The sequence below is a fragment of the Anolis sagrei genome, chromosome 4, assembly GCF_037176765.1.
Source record: "Anolis sagrei isolate rAnoSag1 chromosome 4, rAnoSag1.mat, whole genome shotgun sequence".
In the NCBI taxonomy this organism is placed as follows: Eukaryota; Metazoa; Chordata; class Lepidosauria; order Squamata; family Dactyloidae; genus Anolis; species Anolis sagrei.
This window is the reverse complement of record NC_090024.1, coordinates 240449827-240467848: the sequence shown is the minus strand read 5'-3', so window position 1 is coordinate 240467848 and position 18022 is coordinate 240449827. Positions and strand designations below refer to the sequence as shown.

Below are 18022 nucleotides of genomic sequence, written 5' to 3'. Positions count from 1 at the left end.
CAGCTGGTAAACTGGCTGGGATTTCTGGGATTTGTAGGCCAAAAACATCCGGGGACCCCAGATTGAGAACCACTGCTCTAGAGGATTTTGTATTTTCCTTCATTTTCCTGGATAGGCAACACAGATGCCCCTGACTGTATTTCATGACTGTGTCCTTCTCTACTCCAGGCCCTGGATTATTGTCACAGTATGGGCATCATGCACAGAGATGTCAAACCCCACAATGTCATGATTGACCATGAACACAGAAAGGTAAGTCTGCGTGAGCTTGGACAGGTTCCTCCCTTTGGTTTCCCATTGGCATGTGATTATTATAACATTTTACCAAATATCTTGTAGTAGGCTCATGCTTTAGTTATGGAAGTCAGGCTTACCTGTTAAAGAAGTGGACAAAAAGTCTTGCAAAAAATAAATTGATAAGAAATCTAGTAGTGAAGCTTGGTACAGTGGGCTCACCATTTCTGTGAAGATTTGGATTTAGGATATGAAAATTAAAAAAATACAAATGATCATGATCCATGTTATTAAATGGCAGCAACATGAATATTTATTTATTTATTTATTTATTTACAGCTTTTATATTCCGCCCTTCTTGCCCCGCAGGGGACTCAGGGCGGATTACAGTGTACACATATATGGCAAACATTCAGTGCCAATTTTGACATACAACATATACATACAACATAGACATAGATGGAGACAGAGGCTATTTAACTTTTTCTGGCCGCCAGGGGAGCTGTCGCTTTCATCGTCCATCTGTGAAACTGATGAAGCACTTCCGCATTCCCCGCATGCTTTTTGCTGGAGTGCTTGCTGGAGTCTTTTTTATGGCCTCATAAATTAGTTAATTTAGCCTCCCCACACTTTAAGGTGGTACGTAATTTTCCTACTTGACAGATGCAACTGCCTTTCGGGTTGCAAAGGTCGACAACAGGCTACACAATTGGTTGGAAACCCACTCCAACCTGGGCTGGCTTCAAACTCATGACCTTTTGGTCAGAGTGATCTTAATGCAGCTGACACTCAGCCAGTTGTGCCACAATCCCGGTGCTTCACATTCCTGCCATTAACTAATATGGAGTGTGATGATCTGCGTTCCCGGGAAATTATGGATATCGGTACTGTAGATCTAGAGGTCTCACTGTACATATATTTTGCTTCTCTAGAAGCATCTTAATTTTGGCTTTTGCCTTTAAACTTCCTAATCTCACCGAACTACAAGTTCAATCTTGTTAATTGGATTCTTACCACTCATGCCTGATGCTACTCTGTATCTGCTTGCAGAAGGTCTGCTGAAGCTAGGATTGGAGGGTATTTTCTAAAACATAGGGTCATTCAGGCCTTTACTTCCATCTTTGTGAGCTAACAAAGAACTGAACAAGCCCTAGAATAAATCTCTAATGCAAGGGAAGATAGATGGCAGATAACTTTTCTAAAAAACGTTGTTTGTTTGCTCATTATACCTGGTTTGTCAGCTTAGAATAGCTGTCAGTGCAGTTAATAGATGTTAACTCTGTTCCTTGCATTTTGTATTGGTTTTGCCATACACTGGCTGTCTAATTTGTCCTCTGGGTGTTGAGTCATCCCTATTAGCTGCTTTGAATTATTTTATTTTTACCTGGCAACTTGCCTCTTGTTTTCAGGGACTAGCTATTCACTTGACAATAATTGTGTGTTTATGTGTCTTCAATAGTTTAGTTGCAGTTTCATCAGTTTCCTTTTTTAAATGACAGCAATGGTTGGGTACATTCTGCTTTTCTGTTCAGTTAAATCTTGTTAATTGGATTCTTACCACTCATGCCTGATGCTATTCTTTACTGTTGTATGTTGCTCTAGTGTCCCTAGATGTTGGATACCAAGGCTAAAAGTTCCCCTTTCTCTCTTTATTATCTCCTTTTTCTGCATTTAGCTGCGGCTAATAGATTGGGGTTTAGCTGAATTCTATCATCCCGGCCAAGAGTACAACGTCCGAGTGGCTTCTAGATACTTCAAAGGCCCAGAGCTCCTTGTAGATTATCAGGTAACTGTGGTCTCTCTGCAGAAGGATTGGTGTGATGAGAAAGTGAGGTGGATGAGAATCAGCCATTTTTCTACTTGTTTTCATTGTGACTTTATAGGCACATACTTAAAAGCTCTTAACAATTAGCAAACATCCATATTATATTAATTTTCTACTTTCTTCAGAAAAAGATCCTGCTATACATTATTATTTGAAACACAACAAGATGAGTCCACAGCAGACTGTTGTATTGGATCACATGTCGGACACTTCCCAAGTGTCTAGGACTGTATGATATATTGGCGAATAATGTGTGCAGATCCCAGTAAGGTGGCCTTCTGCAGCTGGCAGATGGTAATTTTGTCAGCACCGATTGTGTTTTAAGTGCAGGCCAAGGTCTTTAGGGACTGCACCCAGTGTGCCGATCACCACTGGGACCACCTTGACTGGCTTGTGCCAGAGTACATTATTATTACTACTATTATTATTATTTACTGCATTTGTATACCGTCTTTGTCAGCACTCAAGGCGGTTTACAGGGCAAAATTCAATGCCCAATACCATAAATACAATAAAAAACATTAACATTTAATAAAAACCATAACAAAATCAATAAAAACATAAATCATTAGCGTCTACTTGTTAAAAACATTGTCCGGTCCCAATGTCTAGTCGTTCCATTTTATTTATTTATTTATTTATTTATTTATTTGCTTTATTTGTATATTGCTCTTTTCAGCCGTTAGGCGACTCAGAGCAGTTTATAACAGTTTCGGTATACACAATACATAATCATTAGGCATTTATTTCCCATGTCAGTTACTCTGCATTTGCAAACGCTTGCTCAAAAAGCCATGTCTTGACTTTTTCCCGAAATGTTAAAAGGGAGGGGGCCGATCTGATATCCCTAGGGAGGGTGTTCCATAGCTGAGGGGCCACCACTGACAAGGCCCTGTCTCTCGTCCCCGGCAGACGTACATATAAAATGCAAGCATATATTATAGCTAAATCAACCTAACATTCAGTGCAGTGGTTCTCGACCTGTGGGTCCCCAAGTGATTTGGCCTACAATTCCCAGAAATCCCAGCCAGTTTACCAGCTGTTAGAATTTCAGGGAATTGAAAGCCAAAACATCTGGGGGCCCACACATTGAGAACCACTGATTTAGCTTATAATTATTCTGACTTTACATACATTAATGATACACTAAATATAATAGCTTATTCCTTGTTGGCGTCTGTTGAGCATTTGATTTGTCTTCCTTATATTCTGATATATAACGTGCTTCAGCACTTGATGTTAATCTATATCAGTGGTTCTCAACCTGGGGTCCCCAGATGTTTCTGGCCTACAACTCCCAGAAATCCTAGCCAGTTTACCAGCTGTTAGGAGTTGAAGGCCAAAAACATCTGGGGACCTCAGGTTGAGAACCACTGGTCTATATGTTTCTATATACACATATATTCAAACACATACAAACTTAGTTCTCCAAACCTGTAAATACCTTGTTTTGATCTCCTGCATAAATTGAGGGAGAGGCTCCCATTCTTACAAGAAGTTTAAAAGGGATTTTTCTCTTTAACGTAGTCAATGAGCCAATTTTAGCGCAGCAGGTTAATCAGCAGCTGCAGTAAATTTTGCCAACCAAAAGGTTGATAGTTTGAAGCTGGGTCAGGGGTGAGCTTCGTGACATTCAACCCAGCTCCTTGCCCACCTAGCAGATTGAAAACAGCAATGTGAGTAGATGAATAGGAACCGCATTAAGCAGGAGGTATTTTAGGCACAGCATTTCGGAGGAATGTTTACAAACAGAGAAAACTCTTTGGCAAGGAGATGGAGCAACAGTACCTCCCTGTGGCCAGAACCAAGTACATCCTCCAAAGATGCTGAATGCTGAGAAAACGTCTAAATATACTTCTGTCTGTTGTCTGTCTGGTCATTGTATAATTGGCATTGAATGTGTGCTGTATATGTGTTCTGTGATCCGCCCCGAGTCCCTTTCGGGGTGAGAAGGGCAGAATAGAAGTACTCTAAATAAATAAATAAATAAATTGTCCCTCTCCGCTAACTCAAAACAATTTCAATATCCAGTCCTCAGTTGCAAATATTTCTTTACATTTTCCATCTTTGGGCAGAAACTATGTTGGCTAGCAATTTATCCGCTTTGCTAATGTTCCTTCTTGAAACTAAAAAGGAACAATTGAATAGCGAAATTTAGCCACAATGAGAATCAGCAGTGTGTTGTGCCCTCGAAGCAAGAAGACAAGTTTTTTTTTCTCATTGGTGCATATCTGTTTGGGTCCCTCCCAAAGAATCCCAGGTGTTTCTCAGAGCTGCCCCACGAGGCATCCAATCACCCCCACTTCCACTCAGTTTGATCTCGCCCTCTTTTCCCATCGTCTGCATCGAAAAGCCTTTTGCAACTAGTTTGGAATTGGGTCTTTTGAGCAGTGAGAAACTGCTTTTGCAGAATAAAATGGGCCAATTACCATTAGGTAGAGACATTTTTATTCTTTGGAACTGGGTGTTTATATTGTATTTGTCTCTACTATCGTGTCTTCATTACTATTGGATGGATCAATGGTTCCCAACCTTTTTTTGACCAGGGACCACTCTCCAACATGAGTACCAAAAGGGTTACGAATCAGTTTATGGTCAGCTTTAGATTTGCTTTGGTTATTTGGGGTGCTGATTCAGAAAATTGCATTGGGCAGAGCACATTGGCTCTACTTTCCGATACAGGAAACCAGTTGTCTTTAAACCTGGCTAACATATGGGAGTCTGCCATTGGGTCATATAAAGACATTGCTTTATGGTGGATGTTTCTTAGAGCTGCTGGCTTTGTTGCTGGTAGAAAGTGCTATTAGCAGTGACTGATATTTGCAGTCTTTCATGTGACTGCTGGCCCAGGGCATGGTATTTGGCAGACTCTGATCCCCCTTTTGATCCCCTCTCAGAAGAACAAAGACATTTTCTGTCTTCTCTTTTTCTTCTATATATACCTGCATTTCAAATATCTTTGCATTGGACTCCCTTTGGTTAACTTCTCTATCTTTCAGTTTGGCTGTGGGATTGAGAGATGTACGGAAGTTTAGATACTTGTACCCAATATGGAATATTTATAACCTGACTATGGCTGCTTACAGGTGTGGGAAGCACCTTTCCATTCAGATTTCTTCCCTTATTTCTTTATTTATTTACGACATTTATATGCCGCCCTTCTCACCCCGAAGGGGACTCAGAGCGGGCTTACAAGATCAAGAGATATATATATATACACACATACATACATACATACACATACACACACAATATATTATATTATTAGCATAGTACAATATCAGTATTATTTATTACTATATTACACTATACCATTATAGTGTAATATTACTAGTAATTTTACAATATAATGGTATAGTGTAATATAGTAATAAATATATAATTATAATATTGTATTATTATTAGTATTATATTGCATTAAATTATAATATTATAAATATTATATATATACACAATACATTATATTATTAGTAAAGTAAGCACTGTAAGAGCGATTGGTTCCCTTTTATCAAGATTCTGAAAATGTCATAGTATAATCCTGTATCTGTGGAGAGTATATTTCTGAACTTCCCATGGGAGCTGGAAACCATGGGTAATAATAGTGAACTTTTTGAAATGACCAACCTATGGGAGACTTTACCATAGAATCTTGCAGGAGGACTTAGAAAATTCTTAGGTATCTTATTTGGGAATTTTCTAGGTCCTCCAGTGTGATTCTATGATAACTTCTGTTGGAAGCATAGCATGCAATTGCCTGGAGGACCTAGAACATTCCTAGAGATGAGTAGTTCGTTAGATATTTTGAAGGCAGGTGAAAACACGGGTATACAAGTCACATTGTACTTGTTAGCCACCTATGCTACTGTTTTCTGCACAGTGAGCAAACATGATGATCGTTTTTTTCTTGCAAACCTTGTAAAAGAGACTGACTGGTGGCCTTGCTGTGCTTTCTTGCAGATGTATGACTACAGTCTAGACATGTGGAGCTTGGGTTGCATGTTAGCCAGCATGATCTTCAGAAAGGAGCCTTTTTTCCATGGTCATGACAATTACGATCAGGTGAGATGATTGGGGACACAGTGTCTTTACTCTTCCATGGCCTGTATGTTCAGCACAGTTTTGGTCTTTGCAGAGCATAGACGGATTAAAAATCCATGAGTTCAATGGAATAGAATAGTATCAAGTGGGTACTTGCACATATGAGTTCAACTGTCACAGGTCAAATAGCACACATGGAGATTTTACTGCTTTCTCCAAAGGTCAAAGCTGTAGCATGTTGGAGGGTGGGGTAACTTTTCCTCCTCTTTGTGATCTTAGACAAAACTCTGTGGTAGTGATAGAACAAAAATACAAATTGCTGTCCTCCATTTACTGTTAGCAGCTTGAGCACTTCAGAGTGATTTTTAACAATTGCAAGGGAGATGAGAGTCAAACATCCACTCCTTGCTCATCATGGTCTTATAGAATCAATCATAGAATCAAAGAGTTAGAAGAGACCTCATGGGCCATCCAGTCCAAACCAGATCAAGATCAAGAACCTTCTTGATCCAGATCAAGAACCTTCAACTCAGTATTAATTATAAAAAAATAGGGTGCTTCACTTAAACACTGGATCTAATTCAGAGTTGCATCAGTATTGCGTTGGATATAAAGTGGATTCTTGGTATCCACTGGAATTTAGTTCCTGGTAACCCATGAATCCCAAAATCTGTAGATGTCAAATATGTCCCATTACATACAATGGCATACTGAAATAGCATCAGAAATATTATTTTTAATTACAAAAATGTTGAGTCAAGCACTAAAGCGGTTAAATGGATGTAGTGATTCAGAGAAGCTGCGGTTCAATAGAAGCAGGCATGCCTGTTGCTTAGTAACACCTCAGTCTGAGAGAGCTCCCAGTGTGAGAGAAGCCTCTGTGTGTGAGAGAACGCCTCAGTGGGAGAACAGGCCTCATTGTTATTAGGCCTGAGTGTGAGGTAGGCCTTGGTATGAGAAGGCCTTGCGTGTGTATCTCCAATGTAAAGGTTGAACTTTATTTGTATTGTGGATACCTTGTTTTTGTAAATAGTGCAACAATATTATTTTGCTATAAAGCAAAGCCTCCAGTGGAAGAGATAACATTGGTCTGTGTGTTTTTGTTCCTTTTATCACTTTGGGCTACTGGTCCTGGGTCATGCTGGATCAGTAGCTAATAAGTTATTCTGCTTTACATTTATGAGGAGGGTCTTTTGTTAATAAGCCCACTCGCCTAACAGATGTCCCATTACATTCAATGGGATGCTGAAATAGCATCCTTTATGTAAAATCAAGGTTTGATTTTTTGGATTTCTTTTTAAATATTTTCAAGCCTTGGATGCAGTATCTTTGGGCACAGAAGACTGGTTTGATTGTTTAGGGGAGTTCTGCTTAAGGCTTTGTGGTCATTTCATGAGTTGAGTAATATTGCATAAGTTCCCAGCGAGTGATTCGTAGTTCAGCCCCTTAGGCACCCCATAATTCTGTGCTATGTTATGTTCTCTCTTCACAGTTGGTGAGAATAGCCAAAGTGCTGGGGACAGAAGACCTGTATGACTATATTGACAAATACAACATTGAGCTTGATCCCCGTTTCAATGACATCTTAGGCAGGTGAGAGAATACTGAAGTCTACTGCTGTAATGACTTAGTACTTTGTAGGTGATGAATTAATCTATTTTAAAAACTATCTGAATAATTGTGTGTGTTGGGAGGAGGAGTTTATGATGGAGAGGTCTTGCATTGTGGGTTGTTTACATCAGTACAGTCTCTTTTCCTCCTGATTCACTGTTACCTTGCAAAATGCCTGTTTTTGCATGTGAAATAAGCGGGACGGAGAATATGGGGATGGAGTAAGGGCACTCAAAACAACAGAAAGAGAAATTGGAGATTCAGCAAATGTTCTTTCTTCCTCATTGTGCCTTATTCTTTATTTATTATTTATTTCCGTTACTTTTACCCCGACCTTCTCAACCCCCGAGGGGGGACTCAGGGCGGCTTACATAACAAGGCACCATATGATGCCTATACAGTTACAGTTACACTTAATAAAATCATAGTTAAAACAAGTAAAAGCAGTTATTACAGTTAAACACACGAAGTAATCAAACCACACTATATAAAACTATTCACGTGTTCTGGTTGATCTGGACATTTTCTGTCCTGTTTGCAACAGTTATTTGCATGTTCAAGACAAATCAGTGCACAGTGGCGTCCCATTCAGTACTTGCCTTACACAGTATAGCTGGCATCCACTGAGTAGAATATGCAGGCATAAGTTAACTGTATATGTATATGGTCACTGCAGAGGATAGTATTCCCACTTCTCTGTAGTGCTTATCCAGATCAAGCCACTCTAAACACTTTCGCAGAAGCATACAAGAAGCTCAGCCTGTCATTGAACATTGAGAAAACCAAAGTGCTCTTCCAGCAGTCACCAGCCAATCCCTCTCCAATGCTAGAAATACAGCTTAATGATGTAACATTAGAAAATGTGACCATTTCTGCTACCTTGGCAGCCACCTCTCCACAAAAGTCAACATTGACACTGAAATACAACACCGCCTGAACTCTGCGAGTGCAGCTTTTTTCCGAATGAAGCAGAGAGTGTTTGAGGGTCAGGACATCTGTAGGGAGGCCAAGGGGCTTGTTTATAAACTATTGTCCTCCAAACCCTGTTATACGCCTGCGAGACATGGACTGTCTACAGACATCACATGCAACTCCTGGAATGATTTCATCAGTGCTGCCTCCAGAAAATCCTGCAAATCTCTTGGGAGGACAAGCGGACAAATGTCAACATGCTGGAAGAAGCAAAGACCATTAGCATTGAAGCAATGGTCCTCCGCCATCAACTCCACTGGACAGGCCATGTTGTCCGGATGCCCGAACACCGTCTCCCAAAGAAGTTGCTCTACTCCAAACTCAAGAATGGAAAATGGATTGTTGGCGGGCAGGAAAAGAGATTTAAAGCCAACCTTAAAAACTGTGGCATAGACACTGAGAACTGGGAAGCCCTGGCCGTTGAGCGCTGGAGGTCAGTTGTGACCAGCAGTGCTGTAGAATTTGAAGAGTATAGTTCTACATGCAGGACTACCATGTTATGCTGAGCCATGCAAGGTTGCAGTGATAGTCGCCAATCTTGCTTTGAGCTAGATATAATGTTCCTGCAGCTCAATTTTAAGATACCATCGTAACTTCAGGAGTTTATGTGCCTGTCTTCTTCCCTCACAGACACTCACGCAAACGATGGGAGCGCTTTGTTCATGGTGAGAATCAGCAGTTGGTGAGCCCCGAAGCACTGGATTTCTTAGACAAGTTGCTGAGATACGATCACCAATCCCGTCTCACAGCAAGAGAAGCCATGGAGCATCCTTACTTCTGTGAGTCTGACCTTCTTGGAAGAGAAGCACTAATAGTGTTGGTCTGTTTGCGGTTTGACCTACAGACAGGTCTCAAATACAGTCTTCCAAAAAGAGTGGAGACAAATGAGATTAGGGTATAGTTGTCCTTATGCATTTGTAGATTTCTTCTTCCAGTGTGACTCTGCACTCAGGTCTATGCAACATGGATTGCTCTTGGAAGGCTTAGATTTTGTGTTTCTCCATGGCAGAAGTGGGTTGGAGACCCTCTAGGATACTATTATTCTAATGTTTGGGCATTCTGGTAGTTAGATGTGGGTGTTTCTAGCTGGACAGAGATTTTGCCTCTTATTCTCTCAATTTTAAACAGCTGCTTATTCTGCAGCTTGACTGTTTAAGCTCTCCTTCACAGCCTTAATGTCTAAATGTTTGTCACTTTAGAATATATGGACTCAGTGTAAAGTCAGTGCAGGATTTTCATCCTAATGCACTATGCATCTACTCCTTCTTTAATCCAAGCATGTTGTCTCTGTTGTTTTATGCATTGGCAGACCCCATAGTGAAGGACCAGGCGCGGATGGGCTCAGCCAGCATGCCCAGTAGCAGCACCCCTGTCAGCAGCGCCAGTATGTTGTCAGGTAAGTAAGCCATTCGTTACTCTTGGACCTGATTGTTGTGAGTTTTTTGGACTGTATGGCCATGTCCCAGTAGCATTCTCTCCTGATGTTTTGCCTGCATCTGTGGCTGGCATCTTCAGAGGTCTGTTGGAGGTGAGGCAAGTGGTTGTGTGTGTGTGTGTGTGTTCTATCTTATCTATCTATCTATCTATCTATCTATCTATCTATCTATCTATCTGTGGAATGTCTGGGGTGGGAGAAAGAACCCTTGTCTGTGTGAAGTAAGTGTCAATGTTGCAGTTAGCAAGCGTGAATAGCCATGAAGCTGCAAAGTCAATCAGTGAGGGTATCTTGGACCTGCGAGCACCATGGGCCTTTTCCTGCCCAAGGTATTATATCTGCATTTTGAAGCAGTTCACAACAGGGATACTTCTTCCACTCTTTGGGCGCTCATTTGTAGGCATGGTGCAGAATGAGATGGAAAGAATACTTTTAATTGGGAAATGAGTAAGTAGGCATATTCTAATCTTAATCATTTCCCAATTAAAAATAATCTCCCTATTGGGGAGAAATAGAATCATAGAGTCGGAAGAGACCTCGTGGGCCATCCAGTCCAACCCCCTTCCAAGAAGCAGGAAAATTGCGTTCAAAGCACCCCCAACCGATGGCTATCCAGCCAATAGATCAGCTAGGCGTGTGCTCATCCCCCCCCTCCCCGAATATGTGATGATTAGGCCTGTTTGATCAAGAAAAAATTTGTTTCTAAATTCGATTCTTAATTGGGGTGTTTTTTTGTTTCGATATTAAAAATATTTACAAAACTTACCAAAAAAATGTTTTGTTATTTACGAATTTTCGTAAATATTTACAAAACATTTTAGAAAAAAAAAATTTCTTGATCAAACAGGCTAAGTGTGAATGTTGCAGTAATGGTCACCAATGGCTTTCTCCCACCCTGGACATTCCATAGTATTAGAGATGATATATAACTCACCATTAGTTTCCAACAGACCTCTGAGGATGCCTGCCATAGATGTGGGCAAAATGTCAGGAGAGAATGCTTCTGGAACATGGTATACAGCCCTGAAAAGTCACACAAGCCGGATGGCGCGCGGAGGCCGCTTGTGAGCGCGCGCGCGCCATCCAATGGGCTCCGGTTCCTGCGCCCCCCCTCCTCCTCCTCCTCCTCCTCCTCCTCCCCCTCCTCCCAGGAGGGGCCCAAAGGGACTGCCTCTCCCATCATCCTGGGTTCGAAAAGGCGGGTGCAGATGGGACTTGGGCCTCACGGAGCCTCATCCGCTGCCAAGAGAAGGAGAGGCCTCCTCGTCACCCGGACAAGAGATCGATATCTAATTTCGCCGGCTCCTTTCCCCCCAATAATAACGAAGGGAGAAAACGGCGCTCCATCGATCCCCGGCCAGGCAGGCGAGGAACACTCTTCCTCTCCCCCTCCCAGGAGGAGGAGGAGGGGGGGCGCAGGAACCGGAGCCGGATGGCGCGCGGAGGCCGCTTGGATGGCGCGCGCGCTCACAAGCGGCCTCCGCGCGCCATCCGGCTCCGGTTCCTGCGCCCTCCCTCCTCCTCCTCCTGGAAGGAGGAGGAGGAGGAGGAGGAGGAGGGGGGGCGCAGGAACCGGAGCCGGATGGCGCGCGGAGGCCGCTTGTGAGCGCGCGCGCGCCATCCAATGGGCTCCGGCTTCTGCGCCCCCCTCCTCCTCCTCCTCCTCCTCCTCCTCCCAGCTGCACTTCCTGCAACACAGCTGGGAGGAGGGGGAGGAGGAGGAGGAGGAGGAGGGGGGCGCAGGAGCCGGAGCCCATTGGATGGCGCGCGCGCGCTCACAAGCGGCCTCCGCGCGCCATCCGGCTTCTGCCACGGTGCACTGCTGGGGTGTTTGGGAGCGCCGGATTGGCTCCCAGGCACCAGCACTGCAGCACCACTCAGCAGCAGCAGCCTCCATGCCATTAACGAGCGGAGCTTCAGCTCGTAAAATACATGGGGCTGCTGCTTCGATATTTTTAAACCCTTCCGGGTTTAAAAATATGTTTTGATATCGCGTCGGATATTCAAAAAATAACGATTAAAAAACGAAAAACGAATTAACGAAACAAAACCGACAGGCCTAGTGATGATTCCTCCATTGCATCAGAAGGAGAGAGACCTTCAGTAATCCATCCCTCCATTCACTTGTTTCTGCAAGAGGATTTCCGACTATTGTTGAGAAAGGCAGTAAAGTTACTTGGTCTACTCTACCATGAGGCCTCCCAGGTAGTCACAAAGAGTCGGGAACGACTGAACGAATAAACAACAACAAAAGTTATTTTTTAATATTTCTGACAGAATATGACTCCTCGGAATAAGGCAGAGTCTCCTTCCTTGGAGGTCTTTAAGCAGAGGCTGAATGGCCATCTGTCAGGGATGCTTTGGTTGTGTGTTCCTGCATGGCAAGGTGTTGGACTCTATGGTCCTTGGGGTCTTTTCCAATTATATGATTCTATGACAAGCCTTTAGCAATGCAATATGGGGTTTATGGTTTTGTTTGTCTGTTCTATTTTAATGCTATGTTACACCTTGCCTTAATCTTGGGAAGTGGTTGGTAAGGATTTAAATATGTCATTTCCTTGGTCTTTCCCGCCTCTTTCTCCAGGGATCTCTTCAGTGCCAACGTCTTCCCCTCTTGGACCTCTAGCGGGCTCTCCTGTGATTGCTGCCGCCAACCCCTTAGGGATGCCCGTTCCAGCGGCCGCGGGAGCTCAGCAGTGAAGGGCGGCCTCCCATCTCCCCGGTGCCTGAGCGGAGCCACATTGGGGCTGACCTCCCTCCTCCACCCTTTCTCGCCCGGGACAACGGCAGCCTCCTGCGGCCGGCAGTGTTGCGGGAACGGAGAAGGGGATGCGTGTTGGAATGCTTCAGAAGGAACTATGTCTGAACAAGTTGCTTGTGGATTTATAGTAGTTTGGTCATAAAAAGAAATATATGGGCTGAATTTTCCCCCTTCCCCCTTTTTTTTTACTTGAACTTTTTGTAACTCAGAGGAATATTTGGGGGGAGAATAGCACCCCCACAGACAAGAGCGTTCTGCAGATGGTTCTTCCCCACCTTCCTCACCAGCACCATTTTGCCAGTAAAGGTCCACGGTTAGACTGGCTTGTCTCGCGATGAGTCGCTCGCTTCGTGTGCCATCTCTTTGGGGATGAGTGGGGGAGCGTACAGGGGCTCTTCCGTCCCCCCTTCGGCTGTTATCGGGTCTGCCGAGTTCCATTTCTTTGAGGGTCTTTGACTTGAACGTCTGGCCTGATGGACGGAATGGGATGAGCGTACAGAAGCTTTCTCAACAGCGAGGGCCTGCAAGATGGTAGCTTTCCTGTAGGGGATCATGTCTTCCTGTGTGAACCTCCTGGATCACAAACTCTTTTCCTACTTTGCATGTGTCCTTAATTTGGAGTCTCCAGGTTTCTCTCCAAGCCCACTTGTTTCTGTCAAAGGTGTTCTGGCAGCGGGCGAACATCAGTCCCGTACGTTGCCCCTCTCCTCCCATCCATGGGAGTCTCCTTGGTTTGGCATTTGGGAAATGGAACTTATCACTGGGTATATCTCCCTGTAAAAATGCGAGTTGCTTCTTTCCAAGTTGGAATGTGCGGAGCGATGGTTGGGCCCATTAAGCGACGCATCCAACTACTGACTCCACGTGTGCCATGTGTTGAGAAGACACGTTATAGAATATGTTGGGTTATGTCTGTTCGGTAAATAGAGGCATGGAAGGATAGCGCAACACCCAGAATGGTAGATCTGTAAGAAACCCCAGCTCTGCTTATCCTTCTATGTGTGAGAGTATGTTGTGTGCATGAGTATGCAAGTATGGGTGTGTATGTGTGTAGATATATATATCTCCATATATATATTTGTGTGTGTGTGCATAAATATATACACTCACACATACACACACCTTTCCCCTCCTATGCTGAAATATTCAGTGTTGGAATTCCTACACTGTAAATAAAACTGTTTTGTTTCCCTTTTTTTTAATTTAAGATGTCAAGGTTAGGGATCGAGCTGTCTGTCCAGAAGTCGTCCCGTCGTCCCCGTCCCGTCGTCCCCCTCAGGCCAGTGTCATACTTCTTACACACCATCGCAGCCTCAATACAAACCACAAACCAGGGCTCGGAGGGTGGGGTGGGGTTCAGGCTGCTTTTCCTTGAGTTTTTTGCACCTTGCTCAGACTGGGGTTGTAGTAGCGAGCAGCGTTCCGAAGCCTTACAGAGAAGCATCTCACAAGCCAAAGCGTTGCCTGGAACAAACGAGGGAAACCCACCAACTGAGGAGGGTCTGCAGTGTACATTTCTCTCCTCTCATAGTAGGCACAGTGGGATTTTGGGGTGGGGACGGAAAACTCTTCCGGGTGGATAGAAGCCACCGAATTCAGAGACTGAAAGAAGACGGATGCCACCACTTCTTCTCCAGGACTTACCTCCTCCTCTTCCTTCCGCAACCACTACAGAAGCCTATTCGTTGCCTGGGGGAAGCCTCGCCGCTTTGTCTCGGGAGCCTCGATCGCTTCGTTCCTAAATAATATATGCAACTTTGGGCGTCGGGGTGCCCCTTTCTTGTTCCATTGACACTTTCTCTGGGTTTTTTTGTTGTTTTCGGTTTTCTGCGGGGTTGGGTCGCCGCGGAGGGTCTGTCCTAATGAAGAGCAAAGAACAAATCGGAGAAGGGGTGGGAGGGAGGTGCATGCAATAGTAGCTTTATTCTTGAGCGGGGAGCTCCTGGTGGTGGGTAGCCATGGTCCATTCAAGTTCAGGTCAAAGCTGGGTCATACCGACGGTGCAAAGTGCAAAGTTAGTTGTGCAAAGTGCAACACAGTCATAATTGTGTTTGCGCGAGAGTGGAACCGACCTACGCGGGCTTCTTCAAGCAGGTGTTTTCCCTCCTGTTGTCTGTTGTCTTTCTTTGTTCTTTTAATTTAAAATGTTTTGGCAAATCGGGGGGAAAGTGGATCCAGATGCTTAAACCCGGATTGAAGGATGCCGGCTGGAGTCCTCCTGAGAGCCGAGGAAGGCGTGAAATCCCAGTAGCCACCAAACCTTAAACCGAGAGGGTAAGACTGGAAGCCTTTATTTTTCTGGTTCAGGGGACGATCCAATTTTTCCTTTGTGCTAATGCCAGTTTTTGCTGCCGGAGCAAGGAGCGAAACTGAAGGGGTGGAGGCACGAGGAAATTGCAGATTGTAACAACATCTGTGTTGTAAATTACCTCATCTGTATACCTTGTATCCGGACTTTTATTTTTAAATTTCTCAGCACTTCCTGGGGTGTTTTTTTTCTCTGCATTGTGTTAGATGGGCAGGAAAATAAAACGCCAATTCAATAGTACTGTTGGCAACTTTTAAGAAGTTTTTTTTTAACAAATTGGTTTTTTTAACAAAAAAAAATCTTGTTTGGAGTGATGCTTTTTTTTGTTTTCATTGGTTGGAATTTAGAGAGAAAGAAAGAGGGATTGGTTCTTTTTCCCTGTTGGATTTATTGGTTGTAATGGTATTGTAATTGTTCAAACTAACCCTTAAAACTGTGCTGAGAAAGAAGTTGTGCCATGGAGGTCTTTAATTTTTTAAAATAAAACTATTGAAATGAGACTACAAGCTACGTGGGAGTCACTTAATACATACCCTGTTTCTCTGAAAACAAGACAGTGTCTTATATGAATTTTTGGTCCCAAACATGCACTAGGTCTCACTACCTCTGAGGATGCTTGCCATAGATGCAGGCGAAACATCAGGAGAGAATGCCTCTAGATCCGTGATGGTGAACCTATGACACGCGTGTCAGCACTGACACACATGGCTATTTTTGATGACACGTGGCCGCATACAGAGAAGTACACCTTATAAGAGGCAATCTAATTCCAACCTTAAATTTGTAAAAGGTTCTACAAATTTAACATCTGCATGTTTGAGCATTGTTCACTCCATAACTCATACATTTTTCTTATTTAAACGATAAATGTTGCAAAATTATGGGGGTTTTTTTCTCGAAGTTGACACCCCACCCAAGTTATGCTCAGGTTTTTGGCAAATTTTGACACACCAAGCTCAAAAGGTTGCCCATCACTGCTCTAGACTATGGCCATATATGCCCGAAAAAACCTACAACAACCCAATGCACTAGGTCTTATTTTCAGGGAGTCTTATTTTTCCACGAAGAAGAATTCACATTTATTGTTAAACCAAAACAAAATAATTATAATATTTATTTATTTATTTACTTTGTTGTTGTTCATTCGTTCAGTCGTCTCCGACTCTTCGTGACCTCATGGACCAGCCCACGCCAGAGCTCCCTGTCGGCCGTTACCACCCCCAGCTCCCTCAAGGTCAGTCCAGTCACAGTCACTTATTTACTTTACTTTACTTGTATACTGCAGTTTCTCAGCCCAACAGGCGACTCAATACGGTTTACAACAAGGATAAGAATCAATCAACGATATACAATTTAAACCATAAAAGCATAATATACAATATTGACACAACAATAGACAACACAATGCATCTCATAACTAGAGTCGTGATCCAATCCGTCGTCCAAATTTCCATTCCTGTAATCATCACATTCATTGCACTGTTTAACCGAATGCCTGTTCAAACATCCAAGTTTTTAATCTTCTTCAGAACACCATTAGCGAGGGGGCTGATCTTACCTCCATAGGAAGGGCGTTCCACAGCCGAGGGGCCACCAAAGAAAAGGCCCTGTCTCTCGTCCCCGCCAGCCGCACCTGTGAAGCAGGCGGGATAGAGAGCAGGGCCTCCCCAGAAGATCTTAGGGTCCTGGCAGGCTGATAGGCAGAGATACGTTCGGATAGGTAACTTGGGCCAGAACCGTTTAGGGCTTTATAGGCCAACGCCAGCACTTTGAATTGAGCCCGGTAGCAAATCGGCAGCCAGTGGAGCTGGTGTACAGAAGTTGTCTGGTCACACTGGTTGCCTGACTCACACACAGCGCCACAAAAAATAAGGGTTGTAAAGTACCTGGCTCCCATACAATGTTCCCTCACCTATTGCGAGAGTTATATTCCAGGACCTCTCGCAGTAAGTGAAAAACCGCAATGTAGGGACGCTATATTTTAATATTTCTACATTATTTTAGTAGTTATACACTATTTTAAGTCTTTATAAACCTAAAATAAAGTGATGGAAAGGCACTTCAAGACTAGATGGAGGGAGGACTGAGGAGGGAAAGCAGATCAAAGAGTAGCGGTGGCAAAAACCCGCGGAACAGCGAAAATACAGCGATATGTATTTTAAATTAGTATTTTTTCAAAACCGTGAAATGGCGAGTCTGTAAAAAGCGAACTGCGAAGTAGTGAGGGAACATTGTACACTGTTTGGAGACTAACACTCTCCCAGAGCAGTTCCTGGACCACTTATATACCAGGGACTGTATTGCAGTTTTCAGTGAACTTTAGATTCAGTTTGGGGTGCTGATTCAGAAAATGGCATTGGATAGACCACATCAGCTCTAGTGAGGTCTGTTGGAACTAGGAAAAAGGGTTTATTCCACAGATATATAAACCCATTGTACTAATTCCAACAGACCTCACTACCTCTGAGGATGCTTGCCATAGATGCAGGCAAAATGTCAGGAGAGAATGCCTCTAGACCATGGCCATATAGCCCAAAAAACCCTACAAAACCCACTGATGGAATCGTTCCAGTTGAGATATAATCACAACATAATAGAATAATATGACCTGCAAGCTCATCGCTGAGATCAGGCTCGCATAGCACAAATCTTTGCATGCACAACTATGAAGTAATTTAGCCCTTAAGTGAAGGGCACCATTGTGCAACTGAATGCAGAATTAACATGTAATCATAGGGACAACCCAAAGAAGTTATAACCAGCAATTTCAGCAACAATTGATGGATCTGCATTGATTGAGGGTATGTATCTGCATGCACAACTTTATTCAACCGAGTG

The 18022-nt window shown here is 43.4% G+C and overlaps 1 protein-coding gene across 3 annotated transcripts in view; it reads left to right on the top strand.

The window, feature by feature from the left end:
• CSNK2A1 (casein kinase 2 alpha 1) overlaps positions 1-15684 on the top strand; it is a 66798-nt gene extending 51114 nt beyond the window's left edge. For all 3 annotated transcript variants that reach the window (XM_060771875.2, XM_067468261.1, XM_067468262.1), the window contains 7 exons: positions 169-252; positions 1910-2020; positions 6017-6118; positions 7590-7690; positions 9311-9459; positions 9990-10076; positions 12700-15684. In XM_060771875.2, coding sequence (XP_060627858.1) covers positions 169-252; positions 1910-2020; positions 6017-6118; positions 7590-7690; positions 9311-9459; positions 9990-10076; positions 12700-12815 — 750 coding nt within the window. In that variant the 3' untranslated portion in view covers positions 12816-15684. The remainder of the gene's footprint in view (positions 1-168; positions 253-1909; positions 2021-6016; positions 6119-7589; positions 7691-9310; positions 9460-9989; positions 10077-12699) is intronic.
• The last annotated feature ends 2338 nt before the right edge of the window (positions 15685-18022 follow it).